General features: G+C 39.0%; 1 protein-coding gene and 1 pseudogene across 1 annotated transcript in view; one reads left to right on the top strand and one right to left on the bottom strand.

Moving 5' to 3' along the window:
* Ophn1 (oligophrenin 1) overlaps window positions 1–12,089 on the top strand; it is a 383,470-nt gene extending 371,381 nt beyond the window's left edge. Inside the window, exons 22-25 of the mRNA XM_040282142.2 lie at window positions 932–1,097; window positions 3,047–3,097; window positions 6,835–6,876; window positions 8,083–12,089. Of these exons, the coding sequence (XP_040138076.1) occupies window positions 932–1,097; window positions 3,047–3,097; window positions 6,835–6,868 (251 nt within the window). The 3' untranslated portion in view covers window positions 6,869–6,876; window positions 8,083–12,089. The remainder of the gene's footprint in view (window positions 1–931; window positions 1,098–3,046; window positions 3,098–6,834; window positions 6,877–8,082) is intronic.
* On the bottom strand, window positions 1,758–2,037 carry LOC106145182 (large ribosomal subunit protein eL43 pseudogene; annotated as a pseudogene).
* Window positions 12,090–23,437: the final 11,348 nt, after the last annotated feature.

Below are 23,437 nucleotides of genomic sequence, written 5' to 3'. Positions count from 1 at the left end.
AATTGTGTGTCTACTTCAATATTGTCTGCATCAGGCCATGAGCACTTGTTGTGGACATTTTTTTGTCACTTGATATTATTTTACAAGCATGTTTTTGTTTTGAGCTTGTCCAAATCCTTGTCAGTTTATGTATAATATGTTTGGTTAAATGCTTGGAAGAATCAAATTGTTTGCTTAACTTTTGGGGTTGGCTCTGACTTTTTTTCTGTTAAGATACATGTGTTTGTGCTAATTGTTTTTTCTTTTTGTCTTGGATTAATTCTTTTGGGCCTGTCTCTCAAAGTGGAATTACTGGATCAATGAGTCCAAACTATCTCATATATATGATGTTGTAGTTATCCACATTGTTCTAGAATGCTTAATGAGTATTTAGACAAAATAAAACTAGTTACAGTGGCACCAGCAATGTGTTAGTGCTCTCATTTCACCATAATCCTATCAGAATCATTTTGTAAGAAAGTATTTATATTTAATATGTACTGCCAACCTGGAAGCTAGAGAAATAGAGGTAAGAAGTGACTTAGGAGAGTATTATAATAATCAAAACCTAAGTGGAAAGGACCTGAATATCTGTGATGATGAATTTGTCAAATTCAAATTCACTATCAAACATTGTTAAACATATTAATACCTAATTTAATTGTCTCAATACCTCTGTAATATAATGTGGTCTTAATCTTGATTATATGGTTGAGAAAAAAGAGACTTAGGAAGTTATATGACAAAACCAAGGTTTACTAAGTTATGGATCCTGGGGTTCAAACATAGACTTTCTGAAGGGACAGCTGGCAGAAAAAGACAGAGATTTTGGTGATGAAGAAGAAATGGAGGCCAAGGAAAATGGCTTCATAACTTGATTATTGGGTTCCTGTTTCTGAGTTTGTTCCATTTGGCTAATTATTCAAGTCTCTGGTATTGTTCTTTCTTCTAGGGGATACTGACAGTGTCAGCAAAGTGCGGCCTCCAGGAGAAAAGCCAACGATCATCCGTCCCCCAGTGAGACCCCCAGACCCTCCCAGCCGGGCAGCTACTCCCCAAAAGCCAGAACCAAAGCCAGATATTATAGCTGGCAATGCAGGGGAAATCCCATCATCCGTGTAAGTAGGGTTGTTCCTCAGTTTGACCTAGTGCCTATCTTAGGTGACCAGAAATGCTTTCAGGATCAACATATGGAATGTATATAATGCACAACTGTGGGGCATCATTCACTTTGTAGTCTAGGGGAATATAGGCCAGCCCTGTCTGAAGTATCCCATTCAGCACTCAAAGCTGAGATTTTCCTATGGATGAAGACTTTGATTCTTAGTATCTATCAGAAGACTCATTTTTCTTAGCTGCCCTGATCTATGTAGGGTGATAAAATCACTTTCTGATTTTAACCCACATGGCTTTGGAACTTACTTTCTTTCTTTTTTTGGCAATTTATGTATATTCTTTGTGTATTTTAGCTTTAAAACAAATTTTGCACAATATGTCAGTGTATTTCTGAGAAGTTGAACAGTTATTAAAAAAAAGCTATTATCATCTGACTACTGGAAAAATAAAACAACAAAAAAAACTGAATTACAATAATCTATCTCAGCAAACTTTTCCAATTCAAATTAGAAGGGCTCCAATTTATAAATCTCTTTTGAAAAGACAATATTAATGCAATGTACATAAGAACATCTAATTAACATAATAAAAATAAACCACAATTTTGTTATATAAATTCACCCATTTATTATAACCTAGGGATGTCTCAAATGGTAGAACTTCTACAGGTCTTTCAATTCCTTCAGCCTTCTGATTGCAGACTTGACTGTGATGGCATAAGTGGTGTCGTAGGTCCAGGCTCCATAAGCCTCTGTTTTCATGGAGGAACCACAGTACCAGATCCCCACAGCCCGTCTCTTTATCTTGTTTTTGCCACAGAAGGAGCAAGTGTACTTGGCATGCTGGCTAATTTTAATTTTCTTCACCATTTTCAAGAAGGAGGCACCATAGCATGTCCCATATTGAACCAATGATTCCAACCTTCTTAGTGTGTTCAGCCATATTGCCATGACTTAGGCTCTAGCCCAGAAAATGGAACTTACTTTCTTATTTTCTTGTTATTGCTACTGGCTTTAAAAGTAATTTAATGAACACATTAAAAAAAAAAACTTTCAAAGTCCTCCAAAATGACTCAGGTTCTCCAGAGAGCCTCTTACAGGGTAGGAGCTGAGCTGACATCCAGCAAGCTTTCATGAAGCTGGGCTGTAAGCCACGGAACCAGGGAAGGAACAACCAGGATGGGACCACAGCAGCACTCAGGGACCACTAGCCTGGCTGGTCTTTAGCCAGTGACTGGGACTTCTTTCAGCAATACTACCTCCTGACCTTCCTTTTTCTTGTATCACTTGCTTTTCATAATTGTAAAATTGGGGAAAGAAGAGCAAAACCTCCACTGTTCCAGATAACTAGCTACATATATTTACTAAATGCCAAAAATTATACTTTGAAACCCAAGACTAATTTCACATATTTAATTTCACATATTTTCCCCAAGAAAAGCTGAAGTGGGTAATAAAGTTAGACTATTTTGGACCCACAGGGAGCAAATGGGTTCATCTGTGGTCTTTCAGGTGCCTCTGGGCTCAGAGCCATTATACATAACTTTTTTTTCTTTTTTTTATCTTCTTTTTTTTCTTGTAATGGGAATTGAACCCAGGGGCACTTAACCACTGGGTGACATTCCCAGCCCTTTTTGTATTTTATTTAGAGACCCAGTCTCACTGAGTTGCTTAGTGACCCTCTGAGTTGCTGAGGTTGGCTTTGAACTGTTATCCTCTTGCCTCAGCCTCCCTAGTTGCTTAGATAACAGGCATATACTACTACACTCAGCTTGGCTATTACACATTCTGATATTTGGGTTTCTCCTGAGACCCAGACCCATTGCTGGCAAAGGCAAGGCCTCGCATTGGCTGCCTATTTAGTTCAGTCTTTTGTCCTTTTCATTGGTCATTGGTTTTCACATGTATTCCAGAACATCTCACGGGACTTAATTATTGACTTCTGTTTGCAGGGTGGCTTCCAGGACCCGGTTCTTTGAAACAGCTTCCCGGAAAACAGGAAGGTAAGAGACAAAAGGAACAGAAGAGAAACCAAATCATTTTTTAATAAATGCATTATGAACATCCCATGGGTCCTTGCTCTTACCTTCTTTTGTTCTCTTTCTCTATAGAATGCTCTCTATTTCCTGCAACTTTGTATTTTCATCTCTTTCTCTCACTGTGTCTCTCATGCTTTTTCTCACTTAGTGTCTCTCATTCTGTCTCTTTCTGTTACTCTTTGTATTTCCTCTGTGTTTCTTTCTTTATGTCCCTGTCCCTGTTTATCTGTTTTTCTTTCCCTATGTCTCTCATATGTCTCTTTGCCTCGTCCTTCCACTTTCTTTCTCTCTCACAAATATATGCATGCACACACACACACACTCATGCATACACACCAGACTATACTGCAGAAGCTCATACCCAATGTAGATCTTCTTTTTGTTTTTTTGTTTTACTTATCTAGACCCTGTTAAATTCTCAAAGGGCAACTGATAGGAACATGTAGAGTATAGTACTCTACCTTAAATAGCCTTAGAATAAGCATGGCTCCCATTTCAAAGATAAATAGTAGCCTCAGATAATGGTTCTCAAACTTAGTGCATATCTAAATCACCTGCAAAAACTGGAGGGAAAAAAATCAAAGATTCCTGGCTTCTATTCTAGACCTACTAAAGCAGAATTTCTAGGAGTACAGACTAGAGATCTGTTTTTTGTTTGTTTGTTTTATTTTCTTCTCTCCTTCCTTCCTCCCCCCTTCCTCCTTCCCTCCCTCCCTTCCTCCCCCCTTCTTCCTTCCCTCCCTCCCTTCCTCCCTTCCTCCCTTCCTCCCTCCCTCCCTTCTTTCCTTCCTTCCTTCCTTCCTTCCTTCCTTCCTTCCTTCCTTCCTTCCTTCCTTCCTTCCTTATTTTCTGACACCCTCCTTCCATTCCTTCCATTTGTGTTTAAAACTTCTCAAGTTCTGGAACAAACTGATCAATCCCTGGGCATTTGGGGCCCTTTGGACTAGAACCTGGAGAAATGATTGCTTAGCCTTTAAGGTATTTTCTGTGAGTCATTCATGTTGTTATTGAGAGAGTTTTAAATTGTACTCCCTAAAATGTAATGGAAGTGTTGTTACTCTTCTAGGTGGTAAGTCAAAAGCAAAATAATTCACCTTTTCCAGCAATTCAGCTTGGGATAGGTTAGATAGGTTAGTCAAAACTGTAGATCTAGACTTACCAAGACCTAGTTCTGCATAAGAAACCCTAGTACTGTGAGCCACAGGGAGCTATAGGCTGGGCCAAATTCTCCTTAGGCATGATTTTCCATTTGTTCTACCATAACAGATGAAAGTTAAGTCAAGGCCCCAGATTTCTCTTACAAATAGCATGAAGATGAAAGGTTTTACCATGGAGGTTTTCAAAAAGGCTTGCCTTGAGAATAAAAAGAAATAAGAGATAAAGAAGCAAGAAAGAATAGGCATGCCTAATATTCTTAATGATGTACCCCTCCAGCAAGACAATTTCCTGGTCACCCCCCAGGGAAAGCCTTTTAAGAAATGAATACCAAGGAACTTGAACAATGTAAACTGGAATGAACAGAATACAATAGGAATGTCTAAATGAAAAACTTTTTTAGAAGTGATGATTATCTAAGCTGGAGCTTGAAGGATAAGTAAAAATGTACAGAAAAATGTTATGGGATTGAACTGCATCTATAGATGGGAACCAAGGCTTTGAGAAGGGAATATGTGAGAGGCATGAACAAAATTCAATAGAATCTTCAGGGCAGGCAAACTTTCAATAGGGAAGCAATAGACAAACTAGTGTTGAGTGTGTACAAGTCTGATAACATTGCCAATTGGGTGGGCTTTGTCAGCCAGTGCTCAGGGAAGCCTTAGAGCAACTATAACTCAAGTGGGCTGTGACCAAATCAGGCCCTTCAGGACACTGTACTACTCTATCTATCCTATATTCACCCTTCAAGAACCTAGACTTAATTTTGGTCTTTATCCCCAGATTCCATCTTGGAAGAAGTATAAATAAGAACAATGTGGATACCTGCTCTCCAGTATGTCATGAGCCCCCATATCCCACTGGTTCCTCCCACTCAGTATCCAAATAGGGAAGCATCCATTCCATCTAGACCCCCACCTCATAACCACCACTTGCATTACTAAATAAAAATGCCAGCTTTTGAGCAAGATCCTTGGACTAGTCACACAGTCAATCCTATCCATGGTCACTGTGGCCAAACTCTTCCCTCAATCTGTCATGAAACAAACTAGTTAACCATTGCCTTGCCCCCTTTTGCTTCCCATTTGCATAACTAACTCTATCCTGCTATTTGAATGACACTCTCCCTCATTCCTTTCCATTCTATAGCAATTTTAGAAAAAGTACTGAAAAGAAAATGAGTAGAGGGCCATCAAGAAGAGAAGTGAGGGGCTAGAGTGCAACTCAGTGGTAGAGTGTCTACCTAGCATCCTCAAGGCCCTGGGTTCAAAAAAAAGAAGAGGAAGTGAAGACTGCAAGAAAGGATATTATAGGGAAGCAGACCATCTTTATATAATACAGGTTCAGAAGAGATTATTGTTTCACTTTGGAGAGAATGTGGGAGTAAAAAGAGGAACTATAGGTGAGATTGGAAACATGACTTGGGGCTAGATCATGAAGGTCTTGTATGACATATTAAGGTGTTTAGTCTTTACACTGTAGTCCATTGGAGGAGGGTCATAGAAGATACTTAAGCATGGCAATTCATATTCTGAGCTGAGTTGTGAGAAGATCACCATAATGATAATGAGGAAGATGGATAATAGTATAGACTGGAGGGTGGGAGACCCATTAGGAGACTAATCATCTTGGCAGGATTTGATGAAAGTCCTGGCCTATGGCATTACCTATTGCAATGGAATAGAAGGGACAGACTTGTGGCAGGCTCAGTAAGACACTGCTGACTTTTCAAATGTGGGATGTTGCAGAACACCTGAGAGGGAATAGTCAAACTTGAGTAATTAAGTAGATGATTCAAGAATCATTAAGGAGTAGATTTTTTTAGAAAGATTTTGTGCTCAATTATAGATGGTTATTTTGAAGACACTCAGGGGAAATTCTGGTACAGATATCCACTGGGTAACTGCAGCTGTGGCTAATGGTTGTGGCAGGGCATAGATACATGGAGGGATAGAACTGTTGAGAACTGATACCATATAGCTTCAGTATGGATCATCCAAATATACTACAATATGAATAGTAGCACTTTGAGGAAAGTGTCCCAAAAGTTGGTAGTAATTGAAACCATGAATGGGAATGAGATCATTCAGGCAACAGTTATAAACAGTTTCAAGAAAAAAGAGAAAAACAGAAGGGGACCAGCTGTTGTGTGGGATGCTCTGCTCACATTATAGGGGAATTGGTTCTATCGTATTTTTTTGTAATTCCCAGTTGTCCGCAAGCAATGATGATTTAGGATTGATCTGAACACATTAAGAGTCTGGGCAAGGTTGGTTTGGTCTTTAAGATAAAAGATAATACATTTTTACATGCCCTGACACAGATACACAAAGAATTGTTCTGCTACCTGAATAATGTCTTTGTGTCAGGAGACTGTGCTCTCTTAACATTCCAGAGAAGCTTTAAGAAATCTGGACAGAATCATTTCCCCATTTTTCAGATGACCTGTTTGGCCTTGGTCTGGAAGTATCCCTCATCTCCTTGCTTTGCCTATGTCATCCTGATTTCTAGAGTCTTAGTGAACTTTATTTCTTCTTTGCTCACAGTTCTCAAGGCAGACTTCCTGGAGATGAGAGTTGAGGCCACAGGTATGTTGTCTCCACCCTGACTACAGAACCTTTACAAAGATCCTGATTACAGAGTCTTTAAGGGCTAATACACCAGGTTTAGAAGATGGGGACTCACTTTCATGCTTCGGTTCATTGTCATAAATTGCATGACCCTTGAACTTAGTGCTTTTTAATTCAGAGGTTTTGTGTGATTTTAAATTACTTTCTCCTTTCCTTTCTTTCTCCTCCAGTCAGACGGTAGTATAGTTGTACAGGTTGCCTTTGAATTAAATTCATTATGAGTCCTAGCTATAACATTTGGGGCAAGTACATTTCCTTTTCAGAGTCTCAGTTTCCCAGTCTATAAAATGAGAAATTGGAACCTTGTAACTTTCACATCCTTTGGGTCAAGAAGGAAACAAATAACCTCCTTTGGGTATTGCAGACGGTGCCAAGAGGCTACCTTAGTATCTGTATAGGGACTTCATTTCTTCAGACTAAATTACTATTTCAGTCATACCTATCAGAACTTTTATCCTTAGCCTTTTGTGTTTGTCTAGCACAAAACACTTTCATATCCATTATCTCATTCAATCCAAACCAGATGCCAGAAGTAGGTAGGATAATATGTGTTCTGACTCAACAAATAAAGGAATTGAAGTTCAGAGGAGATAAGTGACTTACTAAGGTCAAAAGCATCTTGGAGGTCAGGAAATGCTTTTCTCTACCTAGGAGTTCCAGTTGCTTAACTATCAGATTTCTGGCATGACATGAACCAATATACACATAAATGATATCCAAGTATCTGGAGCTTAGCTTGTCATATGCTCCTTAGCCTTCCTTGTCTTCCTATCACTACCAGTCCTCAGAGGTCCATAGGTTGATAAGCTTCTCCTTATCAGCCAACATAAAGGTGACGCCCCAGTAAAAGGAAGTTTGAAGATACTGCAGGCCATACAGGTGGGGGTAATCTCAGAAGTTCTAGTATCAGACTTTTGCTTTCCCAGGAAAACCTTTGGGAAATTAAAGTTGGAAGGCACAAAGTCTCCAGACCTGATTACTATTCCACTGTAGGTCTGTTCTGTGGGATCTGAGCCCTAATGGCCTTTTCCCAGCCAGCCTCTGTTTCTCAGAAGATTAGCTACCAGTCATAGGCTTTGCTACTTACCTAGCAGGCTCCACTGCCCAGTGGCTCTTAAGTGTGTAACAAGCCCTACCTAATTCTTTTTCTTCTTTTTCTTTCAGGTTTTAAAATCCTTGGCCTCAGGGATCCTTTCCAGGTCCTGAAAGGGTCTACTTCAAAGCCTTGTGTCCTGAGACATTTTGTGCTGAAGAGCAGCTCCTTCTTGGCCCTGCACCTTCAGGCTCATGGGAAGCCAAAAATAAGGGGCACATGTCCTAGACACATGTTTATTTCTCCTTTGTATTCTGTCTTCATCCCCTCAGAAGGTCTGTATTAAGCTCCTGTAACACTGTGAATGTCTGGATTCCCTCAAGCCCCAGACTCTGCCAAAACCAAGATATCCACTGACCTGAGTCGAAGAAGGGAGCCTAGTTTTCAACTCTTCCCTGAACTTCCTGCTTCCTCAAAAGGCTGTCAAACTCTCAAGATTTGGGGCTAAAGACTGGTCTTAGGAGTCTTGCTCTGAACTAAAGGCAACTTGATTTGGGGTCATTGCTTACCTTGGTTGAAGAGGAGTAGGAATGTTTGCTGAATATTGGAGAATGTTAACATGTCTCTTACTGAGGATATGGGCACTGGTGCCAGGTTGGTGCTCTGGCATTGCCATATGTTGCTAAGAGCCTGTCTGCTGTGGGACCAGACAGCATGGGTTATGCCCCTCATAGTGCTCACACCCTGCATGGACTTAGGAAGGGGGCCTTCCTGCTCTTGCCTACAGCCACTTAGGACAAATCTGCAAAGCATGTTTTGCATGTCAAAGCCTAGGTCTATTTGGATCATCCTTCCTGTTTTCACCTAAAAGCTTCCTTTCCAAGCAAACAAGAAAAAGTGAAAAACAAACAAAACTACTCCAAACTGAAAATATTTCTTTAAAAAGGCATATTGTGTTTTGTCATATTGAAGCTCCATTCTTGAGTCAAATTTTAGGAAAAATTGTTAAGATGGAGGGAAGCTAAGTAGTTATTGCTGTTGCTTCATGTTTGCCTTCTGCTGATAAGCTATTTTATCTCCTGGAAAAAAGGCAATTTTTCTATCGAGTGTCCATGGATTCAGGAACTCCATGATGCCCCTGAGATGTTATGCATGATTCCATGATAATTTGCCTTTTCTGGGCAGATAGTCCATAATATTTTACTGAATTTCAAATGGGCCTATGACCCAAAAAACATTAAGAACCACACCTCATGAGATAAAAGACTCATTTTACAGTCCATAAAGCATTTGATTAGAAGAGATTCTCAAAAACATTTAGTCTAACAGCCTAGTTTACTGACAGAGCAAGTTGGTGACCACAGCAGAACAAGATCCCAGGTCCTGGAGCTGGTATGTGGAGTTCTTTCTATTACACCACACTTTTCTAACCAGGGGCCTTAGGGTTGGTGGCTTTAATGACCATCAGTTTGGGGGGTTGGCTTTTTACCCTTTTTATTGACCTCACATTTACCACCAAGGGGAAAACTTCAAAAAACAATCCCCTGATCCCCTTCATTGATCATCTCAATCACTAGAAGGGAATTAAATCAATGTAGTGGGTCAGAAAGCTAAGAAATAATTTCCGAATCCTGTTTGTTGAAAGAGATCTTCTGAAAAAGTGTCAGTGTTCCTAGGCAGATGCTGTGGCCATAGCCTCTCTTTAAGGTCCATGTGACTATAACATGACCCAGTATGGGAGGAAGGGCTTTCCTGCTTCCACTCTTCTAACATGAGCCCACTAGTACACTGATTGTAGTACTTAGAGAGAAGCATAGATATGGAGAGAGAGAGAGAGAGAGAGAGAGAGAGAGAGAGAGAGAGAGAAATAAAAACATACATATGCCCAGTCCCAACCAACTCTGAGATGTCTTTGGGATGGTGTTACTAAATGGCAAAAGTCACTTTTAAGACTGAACTCCAAGCATGGTTTATTGGTGAGTAAGGAACATGTAAGCTAAATATATTAAGATCTTTGGTCAAAGTTATTGAGTAGAATCTTGATGCCATTCCAAATCAAACATGCCCAGGTGGCCATATTGAGCTCTTTCTACCCTACCCAGTTTTGAAGGCCACATTGCTTAGGAACCAGGAGCAAGAAAGTTATCATTTCATCCGCTGCTTAGCCGCAAAGAAAATCTCTGAGACTTGCTGGTCTCTTATTGAGCCCTGGTCTCAGAGACCTGGGCCCTTGCTCTTTCCTGTTACATGATTGACTAAAACAGGCAGGTGTGCAGAATTTGGTCATGGGAACCAGTGGCCAATGGAACCTCAGAACCAGGGAGGATGGTAGAGAGATGGTTTGACTCTAGTTTTCTTGGGTAGAAAATACCACAACCACCACGATGAAATTGGAAGATTATTGAGAAGCAGAGAAATGTATGGCAATCCCAGTGGAAGAAATATCCAGAAACTTGGTAGTGAGATTGCTGTGTTGCCTGGGACACAGATCTAGAACATGAAGGACAGGTATCATCAGTCTTATTGGAGGAATAATGGCTGAAGTTGTTTTGGCCTTGTTCTAAGCTATCCCCAAAGAATGAACCACATTGCTCCCCCTGATACTCTGATTTAAAGAGCATAAGACTCTGGCGAGGCATGCTATCATGGAATGAGATTGGCTTGGCCTAAGCTTGATGGTCTTTTAGAAGAGGCAATGGGATAAAGGAAATAATCACAAAGTGGCAGCTATAGGAAATAATTAGCGTACCTTAGCCAGTAGGTTAGAGAAACTGGCAATGGATGAGCTGTAAGTCTTGAACTGGCAGTGATAATAAAGCAGCTAACAGTTATTAAACACCTACTAAGTACTAGGTGCTTCATGTATATTATCTCATTTCATCCTTAAAACAGTCATGCAAGTATTCATCTCATTTTAAAGATAAAGGAAGTATAGCCCAATGGGCTGAAGTAAACAGCTCAAGGGCATATAGATTATAGTAAATAACAGTGATTTGAATCCAGGCCTCTCTGACTCTACCCCATGAGATATATATATATATATATATATATATATATATATATTTTTTTTTTTTTTTTTTTTTTTTTACTTTTTGTCACACTGAGTTAGGTGTTTAAACAGAGGTCACATTACTAGAACTGGCATGATTTTTGACCCTTGCCTGCCTAACAAAATATTAAAAGGTAAGCATTTGATGGAGGAAGGGGAGTTAAGTCCACTTTACAGGGAAATGAAAATTAGTCTGGAAGATATTCCTGAGTTGGGCTTTCTCTTCACTTCTAGATTATCTGTTTGGTAATATTTTTTAAAGGATCATCTAGTTTTACCTTGTGAAGTAAAAGATTTAATTTTAGTTGATAGTTGGTAAGTCCTTGGCCTAGCTATTTTTCAAAGGGAAAAGATCCTTTTGTATGTCTATGTACTTTGCTGATACTTCGCCAGTGTTGTAGCATGTCTTGTTTCAATCAAAGAACTTGTGGCATGCATACATGCAGTTTGAGAAGCAGGAAAGGTCTCTGTGCTCTGTGGAACTTCATGCCATGGGGTCAAAACCCTACACAGTTTTTCTGTTATAACAATAAACATCAGGAGATGGTTTCAAAAAATATTGAATTTTTATTTTTGAAGTTAAAAAAAGTGCATAGGGGTATGTTCAGCCACTGAGGAGCAAAACTAAGCATCCAATTTCAATAATAAAATAATGTCATATCTAAATAATTGGCTATCATGGGGAAATGACCTTCCCTTTTCAAGAAGTTCCTTGATGCTATAATAACTACAACAAATAATGTAATAGAGGAAGTAGTTCTGTAACTATTAAAAATTGCTTGTGAGAAAATGTAGATCAATGATGCTACTATTAAAGTAGCTGCAGACAAGTGGCCTTGACACATTAGAAGCCCAGAAAAAGCTTCAGAAACAATGAAAATGCAGAGATGCAAGATAACTTGAAGGAGGTATTTTCAGTGAAGAAAAGCTTTCATTTTCATAAGGAAATGAAACACTTGATGCCAAGGACATTAATAGAGGACTCAAAAGATCGCCTATGTGAAATATATGTGTGAAATCAGAAAAAAATGAGATTCTGGGGCCCATTCATGTGACTTTCAATAAAACATGCAGACTGTCTAGTACAAATGGTTTCCATCTACAGTTTCATCATGAAAACAATTTGTGAACATATTAGGCATGATGGTACAGCCACTATCTACTGTTTGTGTTGTTTTCTACAAACTTAGGAAACTTAGGCACAGATTTATTTTAGTCCTATGAATCTTAATGTACTTTCTACTCTGCACTGTGGCCTTCTCATTCCCTTAGGCCTCACAACATCCCTATGTGATAGCTGATGGTACCATTTTTATAGATAAGGAACTTGAAGCTCAGGGAGATGAGAAATGATTTGCTTAAGATCACACACTAGTGACTGATTTAAAAAAAAAAAACAGAACTAGAAGTTACAGAGTGCGTTCCACTTCTAATATACCTCGCTGCCCCCAGTATTAGAGAAGATGAATCTCTATGGTAAATAGAAAAGATAATTAGAAATAGGACTGCTGAAAACATAAGGTAAGTCTTGATACTCATAACATGACCCAGCATTCTCAACATCAACATTACCTGGGAACTTGTTAGAAATGAAGACTCTGTGGGCCTACCCAGACATCTGGATCTGTATTTTAACAAGATTCCCAAGAATTCCTATGTAAAAGTTTGAGAAACACTGAATGAGGCTGATTTGATGTGTTGGGAATGGTTACAAAAATTGAGTCAGTAGCTATCTGCTTCTTGTTTTGTTTTGCCCATGACCTTGAGCTTTGGTGAAAATGAATGAAATTTCTCCACCTCAAATAGTGAAATCAGCATTGTGAATAAGAAAACTAAAAAAGTTACAGGGCCTTCAAACTCTGAGCAATGGAGGCAGTGGAAAGGCAACAAGGGACAGTTGGAAAAAAATTCATTTCATGAGCCCTAAGGGACTCAACTTTGTCACTGCTTCTCTAGAATGCCGAGCAAATCCCTCTCCCTTTTAGGCCTTGTTGCCTTTAAACAAGGTGATCTTATAGCACCTTTTCAGCTTTGATATTCTGTTATTCTTGGGTTTGGATTCTACCAAAGCCTTCATTGTAATGAAAAGAGACTACTACTTTAGTATCTTTGGTTTATATAAGAAGGGGTAAATTTCAGAGTCATAGTAAAGCAACATTAATGGAAACTGCAAGGATTTAGGAGGGGTATTACTTCAATTAAACTGCTCATGGTACCAGCACAAGGTTCTTTCAAACCTTTCAGCATTTCTTTCAACATCAAGAGTATACATGGGGTAGGACAGATAGGCTTTATATCTGGGAGCTTTGCCTCCATTACATGTTCATGCTCATTACTTCATTAGAGCCTCACACAGCCTTATCACCTTGTCAGAGCAAGGATAATTATCCTCATTTTATTAAAACTCTGACATAACATGTCCTAGGTCATATAGGTAGGAAATAGAGTGGAACTTGTGTGTGATTTCATCTAGGCTGTACTAGTCCTCTAGGAAGGAAAAGCAGCCTTGAAAACCCACGGCTCTTCTCCTGGGAAATGTTATGTGCTCGAAGTATTAATTCCATCAATCGAGTTGCTTCAAAACATTGATTGATTTTATCCTGTTGGAGCATATAACAGCTGTATGACTTGAAACTTTGTGGAGCACTTTTAGTTCCCTTACATCATTTTGTTCTCATAGCAGCCGCATAAGGTGGGAAGTACAAGGTATTTTGCCCTCGCTTAACATATGCATAAGTAGAAGCCCAGCAACATTGCATTAGTCTTTTATTGCTGCTACTAAAACAGATTATCATCAGTTTAGCAGCTTAAGACAACATCTGTGTGTTACCTAACAGTTTCTGTTGGTCATAAGTTTGCTGGATTCACTGCTTAGGTTCTCACTGAGTTTAAATAAAAATATTATATGATAAGCCTGTGGTTGTCATATGAAGTTCAGGGTTCTCTTAAAGGGTTGTTGGCATAATTGAATTCCTTCTTGTTGTAGGATTGAGGTTCTCATGTTTTGGGTGATGGTACCTTCCATCTTTAAACCAATAACAATATGTCAAATTCTTTTGATTCCACTTCTGCATTTCAAAGACTTCCTCTTCTGCCTCTCCTGTTTAGTGTTTATTCCATACCTGGGATAATTTCCTTTGGGTCATTCAAATAATGCAGGATTGGCTCCAAATATTGAAGTCAATACTAACCTTAATCACATCTTCAACATCCCTTTTGTGATGTAATCACAGTCCTGGAGTTTAAGGCATGGAAGTATCTTGTGGGCCATGATGGATGTTTATAACAGCCATGAAGTACCCGCCTATAGAAGTTCTGGCTCTTAGTATGAAGACACATGGTTGTCATCAACTAAATCCTGGAGAAGAAAAAAATGACCACTCACATGCTACCTACCTGGGTAGTTAGAAACCCCAGGGTATTTCAACCTCTCTCCTCTCTCATAAGGAAAGAGCAACAGAGCAGTGTTCCAAAGAAAGGGAACACTCACCCTCAGAATTCCCCAAAACAGTGGTAGCATAAGTACAAGTGTAACTCTTTGGGAGCAGATGGTATTCCTAGGTGGCACTTTGGTGCTGGTGACCTGCCACTTGTCTCATTCTATCCAGGTCTTGGGGGAGTTCAACAGAAGTGGTTTCCCCAAAGGTCTAAGATGAGAAATGTATGTATTCAGTCATAGGACATGTCTACTACATGACAAATATATTTCTAAGTTCTTTTTATTGGTTTATGGATTTTGTTCTTATAACATTCCTATGAGTTAGGTCCTGGCATTAGCCACGTTATAGGGCAGAATACTGAGGCAAAGAATTTTACATCATTTGCCCAACCTCCCACAATCAGGAAATGGTGACTTCAGAATTCAAGTTCCAACTATTTTCTTACCTAACCTCCTGGGAAAATCCTAATCCACCAGTATGGGGAAATTCCCCTAGAGAAGAGAATGAGCCCATTTAATTTCAAATTTCCTTAAAGCGTTCATCCTCTAAGCTGTCATTAGTGTCCATATTCTGGCAGCATAAATCATCACTGATAGTTTTCCTGAAGGCTTCTGTTAAATTTAGAGATTTAAAGACATCATAACCCCAGGAATGCATGCTTCAGAAAGGTAGCTCCACTTGGGGGTCTCCCATGAATATGGGATCTCCCTATTTTGGTACATATGTTAGCTTGCTTTTACTATAAGAAATACCTAATCAACTTATAAATACAAACTATTTATCTTAGAGTTTTAGAGATTGTAGTCCATGATCAGTTGGCCCTGTTGCTTGGGGGAGGCAACACATCATGGCAAGAGTACGTGGTAGAGCAAAACTGCATAACTCATTGTCAGGAAGCACAGGAGAGATGGAAAGGAAGAGGCTGTGATCCTACTATCCTCTTCAAGGGCACATCCCCAGTGACCTGAAGATTTCCAAGTAGGCCCTACCTCTTAAAGTCTCTACCACCTTCCAAGAGCACCACACCAGGACCAAGACTTGCCACATGGATCTTTGGAAGGACATTCCAGATAGAAACTATAGATGTGTTCATTCAAATTCTACCACTTTCTCAAGAAAATTTGTGAATTCTGAAAACCCAGGCCCTCAGAATTCCCCAAAATAGTCCCTTGAAGTAAGACTGAAAAAGAGGACAGTGGCCTCCTCTATACCTGCTCTTTCTAAGTCTTTTGACAGGCTTGTGGTAACTGGCTATCTGCTAGTATTGTCAGCCCCAAGTTTATACCTCTGGTTTCTGCTTCTTCAACTGCTCTCACCTAGGTCCCCTGTTGCATGCAGGTACCATCTTCTGGTAATTCTCAGAACCATGTAAGTTGGGTATAGACAACTTCAGTCTTGACTGCTCCTCACCCCTTCCTTCTCCCTACTACCAGTCTGTGTGATTCAGGGTTATGTCTCCCTTCTGGGACTGAGATTTAGAGGGGCTTAATAGAGACTTGGTTTCTCTTTTGCTCCTTCTGCCAATCAGACCCTGGCCTCTACCTCCCCCCAAGGAATGTGAGTACCTTTCTTACATATATTTATGCCCCATTCCATAAATCATAACTTTTACCCTCATTCCTCATGTTCTTCTACATTTTCATGGTTAAGAGAAGGGAACCTAGAGACAGATTATGTCATTTTATTCCCACTGTGCCACCTGGGAGTTATACCAATATGGGAAAGTTTCTTCACTCAAACATCCAAGATTGACTCTTAATAAGTGGTAAGTTAATATTAACAAGTAGTGGTGATAGCAGTGGAAGTGGTAGAACCTGCCTTAGTTGCTATCCAGGAATGGAATCTTCTGTATATCCACCCACGACTCTGCCACACAAGGTCTTCGAATGTTGTGTACCACCTGATTCTTGCATTCCTTATTGTGGTGTTAGTCTACTCATTGAAAAATGTCATGTCCCTTGGTCCATGGATAATCACGCTAACCCCCCCACCATCCTACCTAAACTGTGGATTAGTTTCCTCCTTTCTTATTCTATCATCATGAGTTTCATGGCAGTAACTCAAGCCTAGCAATTCTGCCCATATGCATAAGCCAATAATGATACCTGGAGGATTCCTGTGTCTTGAAGTTTGATAAGGGCTCCTTCTTCTTATGATAATTTAACTCCTGGTAGTGCAGCTTGGGTGTCTTCACCCTCCCTGAGCATCATTCTAGTATTCTGGGAAGCAGCTGCCTCCCACACTCCATTACTCCCCTATCCTCCAAAATTTTGCACTCTTTTTATTATAATTGTACTGTGATGTTCCTTTAACAACATTCAGCGAGGGGGTGGATAGGTCTTAGATGGGAGAGAGGAAAGAAGCGCTATCATGCTTCTGACTGATTTCACACTTAATTGGAAATTAACCTTGAACACTTGTCTGGCTCAGGCATACTTATATACAGGAAGAAATCACATTATTTTCCTTGAAGTGAAGAAGGTATCAAAAAATTCCCTAGGAAATGGATCTAAAGTTTCTTTAAATGAACCTCAAGAGCTCTGGGAAAGAAGTATAGGTAGCTAAGTAGTTAGACCAACCTCACTATGACAAAGGGAGGGGGCGAGGGAACTTGGCCCTGATCACAAGTAAACAAGATATGACAATCAGATTCAGAGCTTTTGTATGATTTATGCTTTTCCAATTCAAGGCCTTTGGGATTGAAACATGACCTGCAGTGGAAGTGGAGTCCTCTGGGACCAAAGAAAGAAAACAAACATGGTTGAGCATCTATTGTGTGTCAAGCATGAAGTAGGAGAGGCCTGAATCCCTGAGCCTTCCCAGTGGGCCAGGTATTAGAGTTAGTATGGTAATTGGGTGAAAAAAATAATTTTCTGCCTTAAATATCACATATATTTTACTGCATTGTCTTATTTGAGCTTCCCAACCTCCTCATTTTAGTCTCATTTTACAAATAAAGAGAATGGATCCAGAAAGAGCATTACCTGCTCAAAATCACATGGTGGATTTATGGCTTTTTAATAGTCAAATACCCCAAAAGACAGTGTTGGACTGAGGTTTGGGAAATAAATGTTTCATTGTACTGTGCAGTACAGAGCAATAAGAGTAAATAGAGCAATAAGAGTAAATAAGGGTTTGGCCAGTGCCTGAAGCAGGTTGGGGATAGTGGAAGTATAAGATCACCTCTAGATTATATTCAGCCTTGTGAGATTTGGGAAAAAGTACTCCTGTTCAAGATACTTTATGGTCAAATACTGGAAAAATTACACAAACCTCTGATAGAAATCTGAAAGACATCCCTACATGTGACTATTGTGACTGTAATCATTGGTTCTAGGAAAGTGCTCCAGAAGAGTATCTAAGACTTAGAAAATCATTATATAAATCAAAGCCTGTGTGACTCCAGGAGAAGGAGATATGGTGGCTCAGTTAGTAGAAAGAATGGGATTTGAATTTTTAATTCAAATTAGAAATATATTAACTTACATTTTCAAATCCCTGAAAGCTTTAGGATGCTGATTTTTAGCTTAGAGAAAAAAAATGGTGGAGGTAAAAGACTTCTGCTAGGCACTCTTACTTTGAATTTCTCATTTAAACCTCAGGAAAGCACTTGGAAAGTTAGTGTTATACAAATTGTAGTTATGAAGTAACTGAGGCTTTGCAAGGTAAACTAACTTACTTCAGATCACATAGATATTACATGGTGATGTTGGTATTTGACTTCAGCTATGTACAGCAACAAAAATAGTGTTTTTCTTCTTGTACATTAGGGTTTTCCAGAGAACAGAACCATTAATAGATGAGAGAGAAAGAGATAATTATTATAGGGAATTGATAGAAACTGATAATTCCCACAATCCTGCAAAATAGAGACCATGAAAGCTGGTGGTATAATTCAGGCTATCTGAAAACCAGGAGTGCTCAGGGAAGTAGAAGATACATGTACTAGCTCGAATAATCAAGCAGGAATGGAAAGAGTTGAACTACTCCTTCCTCCATTATTTGCCATATTCAGGCTTTCAACAGATTACATAATATCCATCCACATTGGGGAGAGTATTACTTTACTGAGTTCAATGTAATTCAAATGCCAGTCTCAATGAGAAACACCTTCATAGACACCCTGATAAATAATATTTAACCTGGATACCACTTTGTATAATCAGATTGACACAAAATTAATCATTATATTTTCACAGCATAACATAACTGTTGGGGGTTTGAACATATTTTCAATCAGTCAGTAAGAAGCATTAACTTGTGACAGAGTCTTGGAGAAGAATAAAGTTACAAAAATCCCATTCTGGAATCCATGCTTCCTAGCTGGCAGAGCAATAGGCAGTGCCTAAGCCATAATGATGGAGGGTTACCTGTGCAGCCAAAATCTCCCAGGTGAACATCAGCTTTTCCCCACCCACACAGATGTATTCAGCTGGGAATGTATACCACATTCTTCCCTCTCATTCCCAGACTTCTAGGATCGGCTAAGGAATCTATACACTTTTACACATTTATACATACCATATATTTTTTTAATTTCTGTGTCAAGAGGTGTGGGTATGGATCCCCTTTTTGCCCTTGCTGATTTCTGAAACCCAGATACACCTTTTATTTCTGAGCCAGGCATTGCTATAATGCTCAGGTCCAGCTTCCATATCCTGGTTTTGGTATTCCAGATGATTGTACCCTTTCTTGATATCATTTCAGCAGCAATCTGCAGATGTTACAATGGAAGGTATACTAGAGATAGCTGACCAAGCATGGGCATGAGGGTCCAACACCAGACATAGGCATCATGTACTTTATCTGTCAGCCCTCCAAAGATTTGCATAGCACCTACTCTGTCAGCACTAAGTACTTTACAAATATGAATTAATTTAATCCTCATAACAATCCTGAGAGGTATATAGGTATTATTCAATAAAAATCAAACTGAGACACAGAGAGATTATGGAACTTTTCCAAGGTCACATATAGCTAAGAAATGCCAGATTCAGGATTCAAACCCAATCTCTTAATTCTGAGCTTTTGACTACTATGTTATCCTGATTACATAGTATGGGAGCAAATAAAATGGGCTTTGGGAGTCAAGCAGCACCTGGATTCTAGTGCCTATTGTGATACTTGCTACCTATATTACATCCTGACAAGTCACATAATATGTGAGCCTTATTTTTTTCACTTATAACATGAGGGTGCTGACATATGTTCCTGAGATTGGTAGTGAGGAATTGACAGAAAGTGACTAGCCTGGAATATGTATTCAGACTGATTCCTCTTTTCATTTTCCTGAAACTTGATACCTAGCTGATTTGGTATCTAGATTCACTTGCCAAATCAACTTAGTCCATATCAGTGCTAGTAAGCATGGGTTGGTATTATGATAATAGAATGAATTGGACATTATTACTCTATGTATATATATTATTACATGATTTGGATAATTCTATATTATGTTCTATTTGGAGTGCCAAATAGAGTGTGTTCAATAATGCTAGCTAATAATTCTGGCATCATCCACTCATCAGTTCAAAAAACTTTCAGTAGTTCCCAACTGTCAACAAAATTAGTTTGTAAAGGCTCCTTATGACTCACAACTTTTATATGAAGAGTCATATAAGATTTTTGGTATGTATCCCCTGTCTCATCTCCTTTCTGTTCCTCATCTTCTCTGTAGCCAGACACCTTACATTCTATGAAAACTGGACCCATGGATTTTCTAATTTATATTTATAAAAGTTGTGGTGGGAAATAAAATTGAAATATTTCAGAAGTTTAGGTAGTGTAATGGATACAAACAAGATATGCTGAAGTCAGCAAATGAAACAATCAAGATAGTGAAGAGAGAGCCTACAGAATGGGAGAAAATCTTGATCATCTGCACCTCAGATAAAGCATTAATCTCCAGGATATAAAGAGAACTAACACAAAAAACTTAACACCCCCAAAACAAATAACCCTATCAATAAATGGGCTAAGGAACTGAACAGACACTTCACAGAAGAAGAAATACAATCTATGAACATATATATGAAAAAATGTGCAACATCTCTAGCAATTAGAGAAATGCAAATCAAAACTCATATAAGATTCCATCTCACTCCTGTCAGAATGGCAATCATCAAGAATAAAAGCAACAATAAATGCTGGCAAGGATGTGGGGTAAAAGGTACATTCATACATTGCTGATGAGACTGCAAATTGGAGCAATCATTATGGAAAGCAGTATGGAAATTTCTTAGAAAACTTGGAATGGTACCACCACTTGATCCAGCTATCCAACTCCTCGGTTTATACACAAAGGACTTAAAATAAGCATACTACAGCCACATGAACATTTATAGGAGCTCAGCTCACAATAGCTAAACTGTGGTATTAACCTAGGAGCCTTCAACAGATGAATGGACAAAGAAAATGTGGGTATGTACACAACGGAATATTACTCAGCCTTAAAGAGGAATGAAATTATGATATTTTCTGGTAAATGGATGGGACTGCAAAACATCATTGCTAAGTGAAATAAGCCCATCCCAAAGAACCAAAGGCTGAATATTTTCTTTAATATGCAGATGCTAATTCACAATAAGGGTGGGGGCACTAGGAAAGAATAGAGGTATTTTGGATTAGACAGAGGGGAGTGAAGGGACAGGATGGGGTATGGGGTTAAGAAGTATAGTATAATGAACAGGACATTATTACACTATTTGCATATATGATTACATGACTAATGTAATTCTACATCATTTACAACCAGAAGAATAAGAAATTAAACTCCATTTATGTATGTTGTGTCAAAATGCATTCTAATGTCATGTATAACTAATTAGAAAATAATTTTAAAAAGACATGGTGAAGCATTTAAAATCAAAGGATAACCCTTGGCCTGAAGTGATTAAAGACACGAAACAGTGCTACTACAGGCCATTAAGAGCTGGATCAGAGAAGTCCCTAGTAAGAACAGTAATCAGAGATGATTCTAGACAGTGCTAGAAGTGAGGCTCAAAGCAGGAGAGTAGAGAAGAAGAGAGGGAGATGGAGAGGGCGAGGAAGTGGGGGGAGGAGGGAGAGAGAGAGGGAGTGTGTGTGTAGAACTTCTCTCATTCTGGATCTGCCAGTGCCTACCAATAGTGTCAAATATAACCAGAAGCCAGTGAGAAAGAACATCCAATTGACACAGTCCACAAGGTCATCCTCCTAGGACACAGAGCAAGGAACAGAACGGCAGAGAGTGGTTTTGGGGAAGGGGATGATAACCAGAGAATATTCAGCATGCTCATTTTTTTCTGACACCATGGCTTCATGCCTTTCACACTTGGTTCCCTAGACCTGTTTTGATCATCTATGAACAGATGATTACCTGTTCATCTTAAGACCTTAGTCACATATCACCTCCTTAATAAAAACTTCATCACTTCATTTTAATCACTCTTTCCCCAATCATATGTATTCCAGCATTGATAATATTATGTGCTATGAAGTTATGTGTATTTATACCAGTCATTATCAAGAGGACATGAATTTTTCACAGGCTCCAGTTTTATTTAACTTTGTGTTCTAATTCCTTACCACAGGATCTGACTCAGAACTAATCCCCAGTTGAGTGGATTAAAATCAACTGATCACCCACATCCTAAAGTTTTAACAGTAAAGATTTTCAGACACGAAGTTAATTTTCATCAAAACTCTAGGCCCCTATTTTTTCCTAACTAGCCAGTTGCTAAGGAACAAGTAGTTAGGGTTAGCTTGATTTGAAGGCTTTGAAGAAATTATCCCTTGGCATTTACCATTTCTCACAAAAGAAAAAAATTATAATACCCTCCATTTGACAAATTACAGGAAATGCAAAGTGCTCTGACACAGGAAAATACATTGTCCACCAATTTCTGAATATTGCTTTACTCCTTACCTAAAGGCCTTACTCCAACCTAGGAGGCCAGACAAGAACAGTAGAGGTAAGCATTTTGACAGAAAATATCAGCTCAAGTAGTCTTCTTCAGAAGACTATTTTTTAGGTGGTCCACGGACTGCCTGATGACCCCTTAGCCTTCGTTTAAAGATAATAACTGTCAGGAGTAGAATCGAATTTATCATTTGAAGAAGGAAAAAATGATAAGTATATCTCCCATGATGTATTTTTCATTGCTATAATGTACAAAGGCTGATAGGCTGCTTTTATACCATGACAAAGTCAAGGATTACTTCCTTCAAAACTGTTCTAGCCCAGAACCTTTGTTTAGCTCTGCTTAATTCCCTCCCCTTCTTCCAGTCCCTTCAACAATTTCTGTGCCTCAGCAACAGCATCCATAGTGATAGAATTATGAAAAGAATGTCGGGAATTTAGGCACTAGCTTTTCTGCTCACTTGTGAGATTTAGATTTCTTTCTCTAGACCTATTTTTCTTCATTTGCAAAAATTAGGATAGTGACAATATTTATTTAATTTATCCATCGATGTATTTATTTTTGCATTGCTGAGCATCAAACTCGGGGCCTTGTGTGTGCTAGGCAAGTGCTCTACTACTCAGCCACATCCCCAACCCAGATAGTGATGATTTTGAACTCAACACCATAGACGGCATTGGAGAAAGAGGAATGAGAGCAATTAAATCTGCACAGCAGAATGGAAGGCTTTGGAAACAATACAATGTATGAATTAGGATAGATATGCTAGGCATACAAGTATGGATGGGCATTACAGGTTGAAGAATCACCAAATCACCTGATACAATTTTAGCTGACATGTAGTGTGCATGGAGATACTCAAATATTTCCATGAAGCGGAAGGTGGGAAAACAAATTCAGATTCATTCTATGAAACCAGTATTACTCTGATACCAATATTAGATAAGGATACATCAAGGAAAGAAAAGTATATACCAATAACTTTGATGAAAATGGACACAAAAATCCTTAATAAAAAATAGCAAACCATTTTCAAAAACACATTCAGAATATTTTACACTATGACCAATTTGGTTTCATTCTAGGGATGGAAGGA

The sequence above is a fragment of the Ictidomys tridecemlineatus genome, chromosome X (genome assembly GCF_052094955.1).
Source record: "Ictidomys tridecemlineatus isolate mIctTri1 chromosome X, mIctTri1.hap1, whole genome shotgun sequence".
In the NCBI taxonomy this organism is placed as follows: Eukaryota; Metazoa; Chordata; class Mammalia; order Rodentia; family Sciuridae; genus Ictidomys; species Ictidomys tridecemlineatus.
This window is presented reverse-complemented; position numbering and strand designations above follow the sequence as displayed.